The 15,486-nt window shown below is 32.3% G+C and overlaps 1 protein-coding gene across 2 annotated transcripts; it reads left to right on the top strand.

The window, feature by feature from the left end:
* Positions 1-5,759: 5,759 nt before the first annotated feature.
* Positions 5,760-12,448, top strand: LOC139489153 (peptidoglycan-recognition protein SC2-like). 2 transcript variants are annotated; one of them, XM_071275316.1, is made up of 4 exons: positions 5,760-6,051; positions 6,684-6,809; positions 10,524-10,724; positions 11,806-12,448. In XM_071275316.1, exons 1-4 carry the CDS (start codon positions 5,847-5,849, stop codon positions 12,129-12,131), a joined length of 858 nt encoding a protein of 285 aa, XP_071131417.1. In that variant the 5' UTR covers positions 5,760-5,846; the 3' UTR covers positions 12,132-12,448. The 2 variants fall into 2 exon arrangements, with proteins under 2 accessions (XP_071131417.1, XP_071131416.1); XM_071275315.1 differs by having other exon boundaries at positions 5,761-6,051; positions 6,681-6,809.
* The last annotated feature ends 3,038 nt before the right edge of the window (positions 12,449-15,486 follow it).

Raw genomic sequence — 15,486 nt, 5'->3', positions numbered from 1 at the left:
GTCTAGAAGCCTTTGAATAGGCCGACCCCCTAGTCACTTTACAAATGTTGTAACTACGGCGCGAACACATCGCGGGAACGTCACTTAGGTTTTATATTGTAACGTCAAGACTTTGTGACGTGTCACTTGTATACATGGGCATTATATAGATCGATTACATTATTAGAACATGCATCGTTTTATTCCTTAACACTTTCGCTGCCAAATAAATTTTAAACAAAACCCCGTCAGTGCCAATGCTTTTTTTTTTATTGTCTTTACGATAACGCAAAAACGGCGACGTCATAAGTATGATAGCGCCAAAAAGATTGTAACTGAAAATGGCGGGAATAATAATCCTTTTTTAATAAAAGTCCATTTTCTTACAAATATTGATTATATCTTTTCGTATTACCGAAGTTTTGACGCGTGAGTATATTTATTTGACAGCAAAAGGGTTAAACTTCAACTATGCATGGTCCGTGTAACACTTATCAATTCAAAGTTTTAAAAAGTTTTGAAATTTTAGATTTTTGGAATTTTGATCAAACGGCTCTGATAATGACCATTTTACATGATGGTTTACCAAGCACCTATATTTTAGGAGTAACAGTAAAAACTGACCAACTCGTAGTAGGTCAACTATATAGTATGGTTAGGTTGAGTATAAGGTTTTCGATATCGTTTTACGCCGAAATTAATAGTAAGATCAATTATTGGTAGCCTGGAGTCAGGAAATTTTTATAAGGTATCTACATAAACTCTTCATAGATAGTTAGTTACCCGGGTGTAAATTTTGTATTTGCGCCTGATGCGCGTTTCGTCTACAAAAGACTAATCAAAGAAGCTCGAATCAAATCAAGTTTAAAAAAAAGCCAATAAAGTCAAATTAAGTTAAAAAGGCAAAAAAAAAAAAAAAAAAAAAAAAATAAGAAACGTTAACATCCAACTTATCTTTCTGGTTTTGTAAAAGCTGAACACATTCATCATATTTATCATAAACGTATACCATACACATTATTTCCAGCCTTCATATTTATGTAAAAGTTGCAGCTGTACATTATGCCCCCATCTATCCATTTGTAGGCGTCGGCATTTTGAAAATTAAAAAAAAAATATTTTGAATAGTTTATATCAGAGATAAATGATAATCTTATTTGGGAATCTGATATATAAATATTGTCACTAAGGTGGCACTTTTATTTTTATTTTACTTGGATACTTCCACGAGGGGCTTCAATAATGGTACATACAAATATCCTGAACCCCAGTTTGATGGGAAAAAAATCTGTGCAAGCAGAGGACAAAACAAATATCTGAATCCAGATTTCCCCCATACCTTAAATTTTGAACCAAATAATTTGATCAATAGCGATAAAAAACTTAATAAATTAAATTTGAAGCGCTTAGCGCGATTTTTTTTCACTTCAATAAAACAACTTTTAAAGTTAAATGGTTTCTCCCTTAGACAACGTTTGGACTGATGCTTGTAAAAAGTATATGCATTTATCATATATACGTAGCTCCATTAGGGGCTCTAAATCAACCTCTGTTTTTAAGTACAGCTCTTTGAAAGAACCAGACAGAGTGTGATACATGAGGGTTTTAGATTTTCTCTATAATTTGCTTGGTAGAAGCAATAAATGAATAAAACTCAAAAATTAAATTTGGGTAAACAAATATGAATGGTTGCCATGGTAACAGATACTCTATTTTTTTGGTGTTTAAGACTGGTAAAATCTTTCAAAAAATAGCAAAATCACTACAATTCAGAGCCTGATTTTGAATAAATTCAAACATTTTAAACAAATTTTCATATATAGTATTGAAATAACTTTGTTTAAACTTCATTTTAGTGAAGATTGCATGTAAACTAAATTTGTAGATTTTTAAAAAAAATTGCCAAAAATGCATATTTTCAATATTTCTTTGGGACTGTCTGTTAATACTAAGACATTAAATAGCAGTTTCTTTTTATAATTCTTTTTTTTCATATTTAAAGCTGCACATTTCCATTCATATTGACCAAAAGAAAGAATCATATCTCAAAATACAATAGCAAGGCAGTCAAAACACAATATTATAACAAGTGTATAATCATGCAATGATGTAAGATTGTAATAAATACATTTTACCTATAGCTAATATCCAAACATGTATACCAGAACTCACTGAATTGTAAACATTGTAATTATGGATGCCTAACTGTAAAATGTAGGTTAGAGTGATACAAGTGTTGTTCAACTGTGTTGTTATATAGAAACATACTGTAGTGGTCAAATACCTTTAATATATTACAAAGGTAACTGTCAAATGCATTTGTGTAATTGCAAATTCTACATGTATCTTAAATTTGTTATATTAATATATGTTTTGTTTTAATGACATTATTACCTGACATTCAACATCACTGGCTGGAAATGTATTATAGTAGACACCACGACATTTCTTGCATATTCCTGAAAGACATTGGACATTATCATTTAAACTAGAGGCTCTAAAGAGCATGTGTCGCTCACCTTGGTCAACACAGGAAACAGATGGATTAATGACAAAATTGTGTTTTGGTGATGGTGATGTGTTTTTAGATCTTACTTTACTTAACATTCTTGCTGCTTACAATTATCTCTATCTATAATGAACTTGGCCCAGTAGTTTCAGTGGAAAATGTTAGTGAAAATCTACAAATTTTATGAAAATTGTTAAAAATTAACTACATGTATGAAGGGCAATAACTCCTTAGGGGGTCAATTGACCATTCTACGTTTTTTTTTCTTGAAAGGTGCGAGTCAAGATATGTATGATATGGGTGCCGAAAGAACGAATGAACGGAGGAAATAACTCAGGGGAGAAGAAGACAATCTAGAACTCTCTGATGACTAAAAACATGTCTTCAGTGTTGCAAGTGTTTTATTCGGTCTATGTGTTACACTGGTCCTCCGAGAAAGGACGCATCCCTGTATTTTCATTGTATTATTGTAATTTGTGCACTTTTGAAAAGTAAAATATTGTTTAAAATAAAACACGTTCTTCGCATCTACTGAGTCAGACAATGGTTCTCGATCAAAATATTTTGATTGTAACCAAAACAATTAAGGTCGACAAATTATGTAAAGACAAGAGTAGTTTTTCGATGTTCGAATCTCTTATATCGATTATGAAGGAACAATACAAGGTATGAAAACAAAAAGTGAAGAAATCAAAGGAGACCCACGTTTGTTTAAAAACGTTACCATCCTCATATATATGAAAACTTGTATCAATGTATATTACGAAGGTAAATCTAGAAAAGCGCATTTGACGATTAAAACTATAACGTGCTGTTTTCATTTTGTATGCTTTTTAGTAGTTTTACATGTATTTCATACAACACTATATTTCCGTTTCTGAAGTTGGCGTTATTATATTTTACACGCCAAGAGGGCTTTTTGGTTTGTTTACGTACAAATATTTATTTCGTCAACCAAAATCCATTGATGAGACATATAATTTAGTATTTTGAACAAACATAAAAGAAAGACGAAAGATACCAAAGGTTCATAATATTAAGTTCTAGGAATTAACCATTTTCTCATTTAAGACGTTTCCTATTTATACATTTTTAAAGACAGACCGACAGATACCATACACATACAAATGTAGATATATGCCCTAGTCTGAACTTATTTTCCTATACGATTAAAAAATATTGACGAAAAAATGTCACTTATTCAAAATAATAAAACGCCAAACATGTTTCTAAATTAATAATATCTATTTGGAGCTAATTAGACCATGCATGTTTCCTTGTGAGCAGATATTCTCTATGAAGGAACTAATAAGAGGAAAGCTCTGGAATAACTAACGTGTTTCGTATCTTCTAGGGTTGGTTGGGTTATATTTTTTATACTCCATTTGCAGGCACTTATATTATGTGCGTTTTTCCTTTTTAGCCATGGCGTTGTCAGTTTGTATTCGACTTATGACATTGAATATACATCTGGTATCTTTCGACTTGGCTATACCTGATTTATCACTTATTTATGGTTCGATGGGATAAATGCGTTAAAACGGTCACCAAGCTTTGTGTTAGTTAGGAAGAGGACATAATCTATGAAGCGGAATGGTATAGAAGCTTTAAATTAGTTAGGGGGACATTACCAATATTGCAGAACGAGAAATTAAGGGATGATAATGATACTAAGAAGCTCCTGTATAAAGTCAGTGTCATATTATAAGGAGTCTAGCTGAAAGGTTTTGTGGAAAATAGTACATTTTGACATACTGATCATTCGCGATAGTGCACATTTTGTATGATTTACTGTCATGGTTTTAAAACATTAGTCATTAAACGCATTTCACATATTCACGGACAGACACAAATTACAAAGGAGAAGATTTTTGTAAAAAGTCTACGATGACAACTTACAACGACTGTTGGCATTAAGCGATGGTAAACACGCAAATGGTTCACAGGGCGAAATTAGCAGAAAATTTACAGATCAGATGACAATTGTGATATAAAACATAGTCATGTTTTATGCCTTCCTTGTCCTATAATATCCTTGAGATCATGCGGTAAACTTTTTTTGGACAATTTGCATGTTCTATATGCGCAAATTACTAAATTCAATACAAAAAAAAGTTAATTTATATAGAAACTAGTTATGATTTGATTGTAACGAATTGGTGAAAATAAAAAAAATAAAAACTTTCATGCTTAAACATTCATACATGATTCTATAAAAATAATTTGATTTTCAATTGGAATAGTAAATACAGTTGGCCATGGGCTTAAGGAATACTATGAAGGTCTGTAAGAGAAATTAACTGAATTAATAATATAGAACTTCAAGATTTAGTATAAGCAGAAGCGATTGAATTCCTACAATTTCATTTGTGGAAAAGACTTTATAATTAGTTCATGTATATTTTCAAAGAGGAAGTTGTTTAATTTATAACACTAAAAATCTAATTTAAACCTGTTTTGCATGAATAAAGATGTGCAATATAATACATTTTTTAAATGACATTTAAATCAATATTGATTTTTTTGACACGAACAGTTTCTTTTGTGCTGTATATACGTATTGTTTTTTTGTAGATACTACTTCAAATAACTTTATCAGTATTGTATACATACATTTTTTAAAGCTTTTAGTCCACTCTACTTTAACATTTGAACAATGTCTGTCTTTGTACCGTCAAAGTTTGTAAAATCTTTGTAATTATACAAATCAAATTAAAAACAATTGAGGAAAACTTGAACCCTCCAAAATTTGATTTCGAATTCTTGACTCGATATGTCTATCTTAGCATCACAAAATATTGTACATATAGAATGCGACGGATAGGCTGATTTTTGAAAACAAAATATATCTTATCGTAAAACTACATTAAACAAAATACATGTAAGAGTTACTGGTCTCCTTCTAAACGTGTTACATGTACAGACATATTTTGATAAAAAATATAAATTCTGTTTAAGGAATTCGAAATAAATAGATATGATACTCATTTTGTAGCACAGTAAGCATTGGTCCTGGTTATTTTTAACCTTAAGCTTAATCTTTTTGCGTTATAAAGTTTAAACAATTTGATTTGCTAAAATAATGTTGAAAAAATGCCACATATAAACATTTTCGTAAAGAAAACCAAGACATCAACTTCCTCATCAGATCTGCTTATCATTGCACACGTATCGATTAAAAAATATTTGCTTAACAAATTAAATCAAGTCAATAAACAACATATGCCTCAATGATTTTGAATGGTATCATATTTTTGACGTGTGTAAATTATATTTATAAATCCAATTTTTTGAAACAGGTAAAGTGCTTTTAACTGTTTAGTAGATATTCGACTTCGAGTGAATTTTACTTAGCAACATGGTTTTAAGAAATCCATGTATGCTTTTACTAATAATGATTTTTCTTGGAATATACACGGGGACTATAGATATGTGCGTGAGAAGTGGAGGCGGTGGCAGTAGAATTAGTGGAAGCGGTGGTTCAAATAGCGGAAGTGGGGGTTCAGATAGCGAAAGTGGAGGATCAAATAGCGGACCCGGAAGTAGTGGTGGAAGTACAGGAGGTAGTATGAAACAGATAAATAAAAAGATAAGATAAAAATAAGATGTGATTGCTACTGAGACAACTCTCTATCAGAGAACAAAATGACACAGTAATTAAAAGCTATATGCTTTCATTATACCGGTATTGAAAAAATTATAATTGCAAAACATGTTTTCAAATATTTGATAACAAATGGATAGTTTATTATTTTAATTACGAAAAATTATTTAATGTCGAAATCATTAATGTGGCAATAATATTACTGTTCTATATCTTCCATTATGATTACAAAATGTATTGATTTTTTTTAACTTGAACTGGCGTACTCTGTTAATACGCATTCTGTCAAATATTTTATTCACGCTTTGATTCATTCATTTCTTGAATAAAAAGAGACATTTCAGCAAAAAAAAAAAAAAAAAAAACCCCAGTTTTTCTTTCACAACATATGCAGGTTTTTTTTTATTAAACAATTTTGATAAATATATTAACAAAAACGTTCATTTGTTATCCTCAATCAGCGTTCTCATTAAATTATTTGTAAAATAAAGTCTTGAAGTTCCCCCTTCAACAAATTTACACTTACGGGGAAAATAAAACCTTATCTATCAATATATAATCCAAATTTATTGAAATACAAATATTTAGAAGGCGATCAGAGGTGTACAGATATTGGTGGTGTTTGTCAAGATGACAATGGCAAATGTGGTGGTTCATATTACTCTGGAAAGTGTTCTGGTGGCGCTAACAATCGATGTTGTACAACCAGCGCAGAAGGTAATTAACATGTTGAAGTATACAAAGTTGAATGTAGATTTTTGTTGTTAAGGATGTTTGTTACTCTTTATAGTTAACTTTTGGATTTATGGTTGAAACCCTCTAGTTTCGATCATTTAATGGAACTAAACAAATATTGCCCGCTAACCCCTACTATTCTGTTGGAATTTTATGACGAATAGTTTTGAAAGCCATTTTTGAATATCTTAAGAGTCCTTGTTAATTTTCATTCTGATTGAAAGAAAAGGATAAATTTATGGAAAATCTAGCGAGAATCACTTCCCTTCAAATTGTTCATTGCTCCTATTCGAAAAACCAGGTCATTTACATTTTATTTTTTCTGATTTTTCAGTTCCGTTATTTATATACTGTCAATTTATTATAGTCTTTTTAAAAGGTTGTTATTCAAAACAGAGCAAACACATCATTGAGAACAAATGTCTGCAAAGACTGTTCTAAAAGAGTCATTCTTCACTGCATTTTACGGAGTATATATCTCCCAATTGATACGATAGTCACGGGATTGTATTTCCTATCATGATTTCCTTGGTAGAGACTTGCTGCTCACAAGGAAGCTATTAAACAAAGAGTTCGAAATGGTGAGGTTGAAATTATTAGTTCGTAAATTTTACGGACACTATCAAGAGTTGGTTGACCGTTATAGAATAACCGTTTCACATGTGATATCGAATATGTTCCGTATGTCGTAACTACAATAACCTTCCCTTTTCACGAATGTGACCTACCGAATTAGACTATTTACCGAATCTGTAATAACATACGCAACACGACGGCTACCACATGTGGAGCAGGATCTGCTTACCCTTCCTGGAGCACCTTAAATCACCCTTAGTTTATGGTGGGGTTCGTGTTGCTTAGTCTGTGTGTTCTGTACTTTGATTTGTCTGTTTGTCATTTTTTATAAACCATGGCGTTATGAGTTTATTTTCAATCTATGAGTTTGACTGTCCCTCTGATATCTTTCATCCATATATATACAGGAATGTTATCAACCTCATAACACATATATACAGGAATATGGTCATTGTTATACTATAGATAGTTTCTGTGTGTGTTATATTTTAGCGTTGTGTCGTTTGTTTTCTCTTATTTTTGAGTGTGAATTCACATTACAATAAGACGTGTCACATTACTTATCTATCCCAAATGTATGTATTTGGTTTTGATGTTATATTTGTTGTTCTCATAGGATTCCGTTTCTGTGTGTGTTACATTTTAATGTTGTGTCGTTGTACTCCTCTTATATTTAATGCGTTTCCCTCAGTTTTAGTTTGTTACCCCGATTTTGTTTTTTGTCCATGGATTTATGAGTTTTGAACAGCGGTATACTACTGTTGCCTTTATTCATCCCTCTTTGACATGTGCTCATGTTGAAAGGTAAATAATTAATGGGACAATTCGGGGTTTACCCGACTGGACAACTCATGTTTAACATACACTGTTTAGTGATGAATGATTTTTTGAATGATATTTGTGTACATTGTAACGTTAGATATTTCATACATGTTCAGTTAATAATACACGCAATAAACATAATAAGAGTTCATAGAATAAAGGGTCAGCATGTACACCGAGAAGGTAAAATGGGATATCACTGAAAAATGAGGATAAATAATATTGGATAGGAACATTTATTCAATATTAAAACTGGTCATTTATGGGCCCCTCAAAGAGTTGTTGCAATGGTTAATAAATGGCAAAAAAGGGTGGTGCTTTCTCGAAACCATGAATGGTATAACTGTACACATTTTGTTTTTAAAGAAATCGTTATATATATAGTTACAAGGATAAAGACTGACATAAACACGAAATATACAAAATATTCAATTATTGGGATTAGGAAACAAAAGCAGTGCTCTTATATAAATACGTCTCCCTGAATGGTATGTATTGTCCCATTCCGATAAGACGTGCCTGCGTATACACACATTCCGCAAAACTTTGGCAAGGGTTTTACTGCCGTTCGGAACAGTACCAACCGTAACCATATTTATTTTCCAATCGCCCATGGGGGTCTGTATTCTTAAGACAATGTTACAATTCGAAAGGTACACACCGTTATTTAGTACATGCTTTCTAACTGGAAAACTAACGCTCTGTAAAGCTAGACAGCTTATCACATAGAAAACACTATTACAATAGAGTGTACAAATATGTATGTTAGCAACCTCATATCATATTTTGAACTGAAATTTCTAAGTATCTTGTTGAATAATATGATGTGTATACAGAAGCTGTTCCAAAGAGGTTTGCGTCATGCTCTCGAAAGGCTGAATTTGAAAAAAAGTTAAAATTTAAAAATATCAGTACATATCTGGGAATATGAACATGATGAAATATAAATATTACATATAGTTTCATATTTTTCCTTTGTTAAAGTTCAATTTCAAGGACAAATGAAAAAAAAAAGATTATGAAATAAAATATGTTTCATCCTTGGTTTAGTCAATTTTTGGAAATATCCTATTGCAATGGCTCGGTATTTATAAAGTCTGCCATATGATTAACTTATTTTTCATTTTGGCCTTTGTGCTTTGTCTATTTAAAGAGTGTACATGCCATTTTGTTTTTCTTTGTTGACATAGTTGTTCCTTTTTTTTTTATAGTGATTAAGATGAAAACACAACGTTGACTGCTGTACCCATTTTTGTTTACATTCTTCCTATTGTGTCATAAGGACATGTCTGTTCTAAGTCTGAAATATGACAGTTGTGTTCCATTATTAAGTGGTCGATGTGTGTGAGCTTTTAAGTGTCTTTTCGTATAGAACTTTACCTTGACTTTTGTATTTTCATTATTTTATCTTCTGGTATGCTTAAAGATATCTGCAATGTAGCTTCCTTATTCTGGACGAATTTTATTCGATACAATACAAGTAATACTTTGGGTAGAAATGAATTTAGTAATATGACCTTGAATGTGTGTAGTGTTTTTCGAGATTGAATCGATATCCGGGCTTTGTAATTCTGGTATTCTAGAGACCTTACTTTTTCATACGGAGCTCTTTTCAGAATCGTGATTTCATTCGAACTTGCAAATGCTATTGTTTAATTGTGAATTGGCCGTTTCAGAATCCAGAAAATTAGGAATAATGTCACTGTTCGTATATGTTGGATCTCAAAACTAAAAACAATGTGGTAAAATTTCATTTGATTAAACTGTTGTTTACCAAAATTGCTCTTTGGAGTACACTTTTGAAAATATTACCCCAATTGTATTCTGAGTCGGTGAATAACCGTATTGCAGCATTCCGTTAATAAAAGTATTTTACTTAATAACAAGAATGTGTCCCCAGTACATGGATACCCCATCCGCACTATCATTTTCTATGTTCAGTTGACCGTGAAAAATGGGGGAAATCTCTAATTTGGCATTAAAACTAGAAAGATCATATCATAGGGAACATGTGTACCAAGATTCAAGTTGGTTGGACCTCAACTTCGTCAAAAACTAACTCGACCAAAAACTTTTAACTGAAGCGGGACTCACGGACGGACGCACACACGTACGCACGGACGGACGCACAGACCAGAAAACATAATGCCCATAAATGTGGCATAAAAAATGGGATCAAGAGTGACTGGTTTCACTAGATTTTTAAAAACAATTGTATTTATTTTCAAAGACTTTTATTCCTAGTTTATCTAAATCTATAAGATGAAAAGTGTAATGATTTGTTTCATTGTGTTTTAGAAAAAGATACAAATGATTGTAGTGGTGTGACGATTATCTCCCGTGATAGTTGGGGAGCCAGGAGAACTAAAAGCAGTTCAATCATTAGGGTACCAGTTCCTAAGATGTTCATTCATCACACCGTCACAAATCCATGTTCATCGTTCTCTGAATGTATCTCAAGAATGAAACAAATACAAAACTACCACATGGATAATAGAGGTAACTTATAAACACCGTAACAAATCCATGTTCATCGTTATCTGAATGCATCTCAAGAATGAAACAAATACAAAACTACCACATGGATAATAGAGGTAACATATAAACACAAATCCATGTTCATCGTTCTCTGAATGTATCTCAAGAATGAAACAAATACAAAACTACCACATGGATAAAAGAGGTGATATATAAACACCGTCACAAATCCATGCTCATCGTTCTCTGAATGCATCTCAAGAATGAAACAAATACAAAACTACCATATGGATAATAGAGGTAACTTATAAACACCGTAAAAAATCCATGCTCATCGTTCTCTGAATGCATCTCAAGAATGAAACAAATACAAAACTACCACATGGATAATAGAGGTAACTTATAAACACCGTAAAAAATCCAAGTTCATCGTTCTCTGAATGTATCTCAAGAATGAAACAAATACAAAACTACCACATGGATAATAGAGGTAACTTATAAACACCGTAACAAATCCATGTTCATCGTTCTCTGAATGCATCTCAAGAATGAAACAAATACAAAACTACCACATGGATAATAGAGGTAATTTGAACACTTAGATTATATGTTTTTGTCATAATTGGTTCATAGATCTTCATCTTTTTAATAAGATTTGAATTTCCAATAGGTTTGTCTCGAGAGACATTGAGTGTGGTAATGTGCACATATTGCAGACGAATTAGAACCGTTTATGTCATTATGATAATTGTTGGGAAAAATCAAATGACTAATAATTTACTATAGACCATGATTAATTTTTAAAACATGTAAAAGCCGATGCTAAGCACATTTTATTATACGACTTTTGTAATTGAATGTTTCGTTCTGAAAATGAATGCAGATAAGGCCACGTATTCCTCTAAGAAGGCCGTCATACAAAATGCAGTTTAACAAACAATTAAGAATTCGAGTTTTGTAAGATTGGCAGTTACAAGAAGTAAGTATACACAACAACCAGAAGGAAACTAGTCACTCACGAAGAGAATTAAAGTTTATGAAACTTCTTAAAGCTAGATATAACTCATAATAATAGAAATTTCTCGTCTTTATCATCTTACAGGGTATGCTGACGTTGGATACAGTTTCCTAGTTGGAGAAGATGGGAAAGTATACGAGGGAAGAGGTTGGAGTCGTGTTGGAGCTCATACAGAGGGTTACAATAGTGTTGGATTTGGTATATCATTCATTGGAAATTTTATGACTCTGGAACCTAACACCGTCGCTTTAAATGCAGCCAAGGCTTTGATTCAATGTGGAATCAATAATGGCAAGATATCCACCTCCTATAAATTGTATGGACATCGCGATACAAAATCCACAGACTGTCCTGGTGATAAATTGTACGACATTATCAAATCATGGCCTCAATATCATCATGATCCATAAGTCCATTTTGTTTGTTACATTTTGACAAATGATGGTGTGGACGATTTTGTCAAAATAGAAAATATTTTTTTATAAAGGGGGAAAGGGGAGGGGAGTTATTTACTGGAAAATGGGAGCAGAAAATTAAAAAACATTTATAGAGATGATAATGGTGGCTTTTCATTTATTGAAAACTGATAAATTTTGAACCCTATCTATCCACACCCTCTTGAATGTCTTATGCGTTCCTCAAACATGTATTTATCTGTTACATTGTGTATATCACAACTTTTGATGATAAATAGTGTATGTTTTTTTTCTAATAAAATATGTGTCAATAAAACGTTTCATATTATTAAACAAACTGCTTTGCCACGGTTCATTTCAAAGTTTTTTTTATAAGATATAAATGGCTCTAAAAATGACTAGTGTTAACCCATTCAAACGGTTAAACCAACTGTATAATCTTTATAAAAGATGGAAAACGAGAAACGTAAAACACTTATCAACCTTATCAACAAACGACAACTACTGAACATCAGATTCCTGACTTAGGACAGGTGCAAACAATTACAGCGGGTTTTAAGGTACCAAACATTCATCCTTACCCGAAACAATAGTGTTACATCACAACATAGAAAGACACGAAACAATAGTGTAACATCACAACATAGAAAGACATATAATAAAATAGTAATTGAAATGGTTAGACTCAATCAATGACAATACCACTATACCAATCAGAATGAAACTATTTACTTTTAAAGTTTTTGTGCTCCTTGAAAATACAAATAACATGCATTGTAAGCGATGTCAAACTTAAATCCCAGTAGGACTGTTTATTCTTTCTATATGAATGTTTTATTTAAGAATGAATAAATAATAATTATAATGAATCATCGTCCGGATCAAATTTAAAAGGCAAATTTAGAAGAACTGTTTCTTGTCTTTCGTTTAGGTGCTTTTATATAATGTCAAGTATTCCGATTATCTACCAAAGGGCAATAACTGCAACACATTTTTGTTAACTTTTTCAAAAATGTCTCACTAGAAATGTTAGCGTCACATTGGTATCAATGTACTTTTCAATATAACTTTTATTTCTAAGTGGAAATATTTTAACACACATATGACATTGACCATGTTGATCAAACTTGTCCAAAATGTAAGGCATATAAACTTTTGATAAAAATTCATAAAAATCAACAGGAAGTGGAGGTATGAGACGCATTGTAGCAGTCATTGCATTTACCAAAAATATATAATAAAATTCCTGTAAAAACAATCGATTGGCACTAGCTCTCAAAGACATTGCTTAACTCAATCATGGATATTTTGTAAAGTCAAGTTATTGATAATCGCTAATGTTTTAAACTCGCCTTGAACATTACTTATATAAAAACTCTCATATGAAAAAAATAAACAGTTCTAAAGGAGATTTAAGTTTGACATCGCTCACAATGCATGTTATTTATATTTTCGATAGTTTTTTGGCTTTGATAATCATTCTGGTTCATAGAGATTTTTCTAATTAAACCCATTCATTTTAATTTCACAAATCCTGGCATCTGTGACAGGGCAAACAATACCTGATGGCAGGATGAACCAATATTTCAATGAATTAAAAATGTCGATCAACACGAATTTTGAAAGCCATCCGACACGTTGCTGATATAAATCGTTGATTAAAATTTTCAAACAATCTGCAAACAATAATGTATGTGTGAGAGCACGAACAAGTCCGGGTGGACAGACGCCGTATATCGATATGTCCCTCGTACCACGTTAAGGCTGGGAAAATTAACAATAAGAACTCCAACGACTAGATACATGTAGCATGAATTTAACACAAGGAAGTTATACTTCAGGTCATGAATGTAGCTCGGCATACATTGTCCTTACCCTAGGCCTAGTTTGATTAACCCATGCAATATTTGCAACTATATCTTCTTGTATGCATACATTTTGTATGTTGAAGTATACATATTAAGTACTATTATCAAAAGAGAAAAGATACATAATGAGATTTTTTCAAATTTGAATGAAATCAAAAGACAAATAATCTCTTCAAAAACATAAAACATTCAAAATGAATAATCATTTACCGAAAAATGAAATTTAACCAAATCAAATATCACTTCATGCTGTTTCACAACTATATTTTTACAAAGCAAACAATTTTAGAAGGATAAGATTTGACTTTTCAATATTTATCTTGAATATATAGGAATCCTGATAAAGGTCTTTTAATTAAACTTGAATTGTTATATAAAAAGCAACTGCGCGTTTTTTAAATCCAATTACAAAAATGTTTTTTTTTTGTGGTTCTGCAATTCCAGTGTAAAACAACGAAACACGAACATCAATCATTTGCTTTTTAAAAAAAGAAGAGGGCAATATCCACTCTTTGACCTCTTTTTCTTCTTATGATTGAACATTTTTCATCGATATGCGACAGAATTAAACTTATAACTGGGTTTGTGCGAAATTGAACAACACGGCGGGTGTCACAAGTGTAGCAGGATAATTATGTATATCCTTGAAAAGAACTTTCGAGGACACCAAGTTTTTTTTAACTTACCTCGCCCGAAGGGCCAAGTGAGCTTTTCCCATCACTTTGCGTCCGTCGTCCGTCGTCTGTCGTCGTCCGTCGTCGTCGTCCGTCGTCTGTCGTCGTCCGTCGTCGTCGTCCGTCGTCGTCCGTCGTCGTTAACTTTTACAAAAGTCTTCTCCTCTGAAACTACTGGGCTAGATTAAACCAAACTTGCCCACAATCATCATTGGGGTATCTAGTTTAAAAATGTGTCCGGTGACCCGGCCAACCAACCAAGATGGCCGCCATGGCTAGAAATAGAACATAGGGGTAAAATGCAGTTTTTGGCGTATAACTCAAAAACCAAAGCATTTAGAGCAAATCTGACGGGTGGTAAAATTGTTTATCAGGTCAAGATCTATTTGAACTGAAATTTTCAGATGAATCGGACAACCTGCTGTTGGGTTGCTGTCCCTGAATTGGTAATTTTAAGGGAATTTGCTGTTTTTGGTTATTATATTGGTTATTATTATAGATATGCTGTAAACAGCAATAATGGTCAGCAAAGTAAGATCTACAAATAAGTCAACATAGCCGAAATGGTCAGTTGACCCCTTTAGGCGTAATTGCCCTTTATAGTCAATTTTTAACCTTTTTTCGTAAATCTTAGTAATCTTTTACAAAAATCTTCTCCTCTGAAACTACTGGGCCAAATTAATCCAATCTTGGCCACAATCATCTTTGGAGTATCTAGTTTAAAAAATGTGTCCAGTGACCCAGCCATCGAATCAAGATGGCCGCCATGGCTAAAAATAGAACATAGGGGTAAAATGCAGTTTTGGC

This window comes from Mytilus edulis, chromosome 9, assembly GCF_963676685.1.
Source record: "Mytilus edulis chromosome 9, xbMytEdul2.2, whole genome shotgun sequence".
Classification (NCBI taxonomy): domain Eukaryota; kingdom Metazoa; phylum Mollusca; class Bivalvia; order Mytilida; family Mytilidae; genus Mytilus; species Mytilus edulis.
The sequence above is the reverse complement of the archived record's forward strand: the minus strand, read 5'-3'. Positions and strand labels throughout refer to the sequence as shown.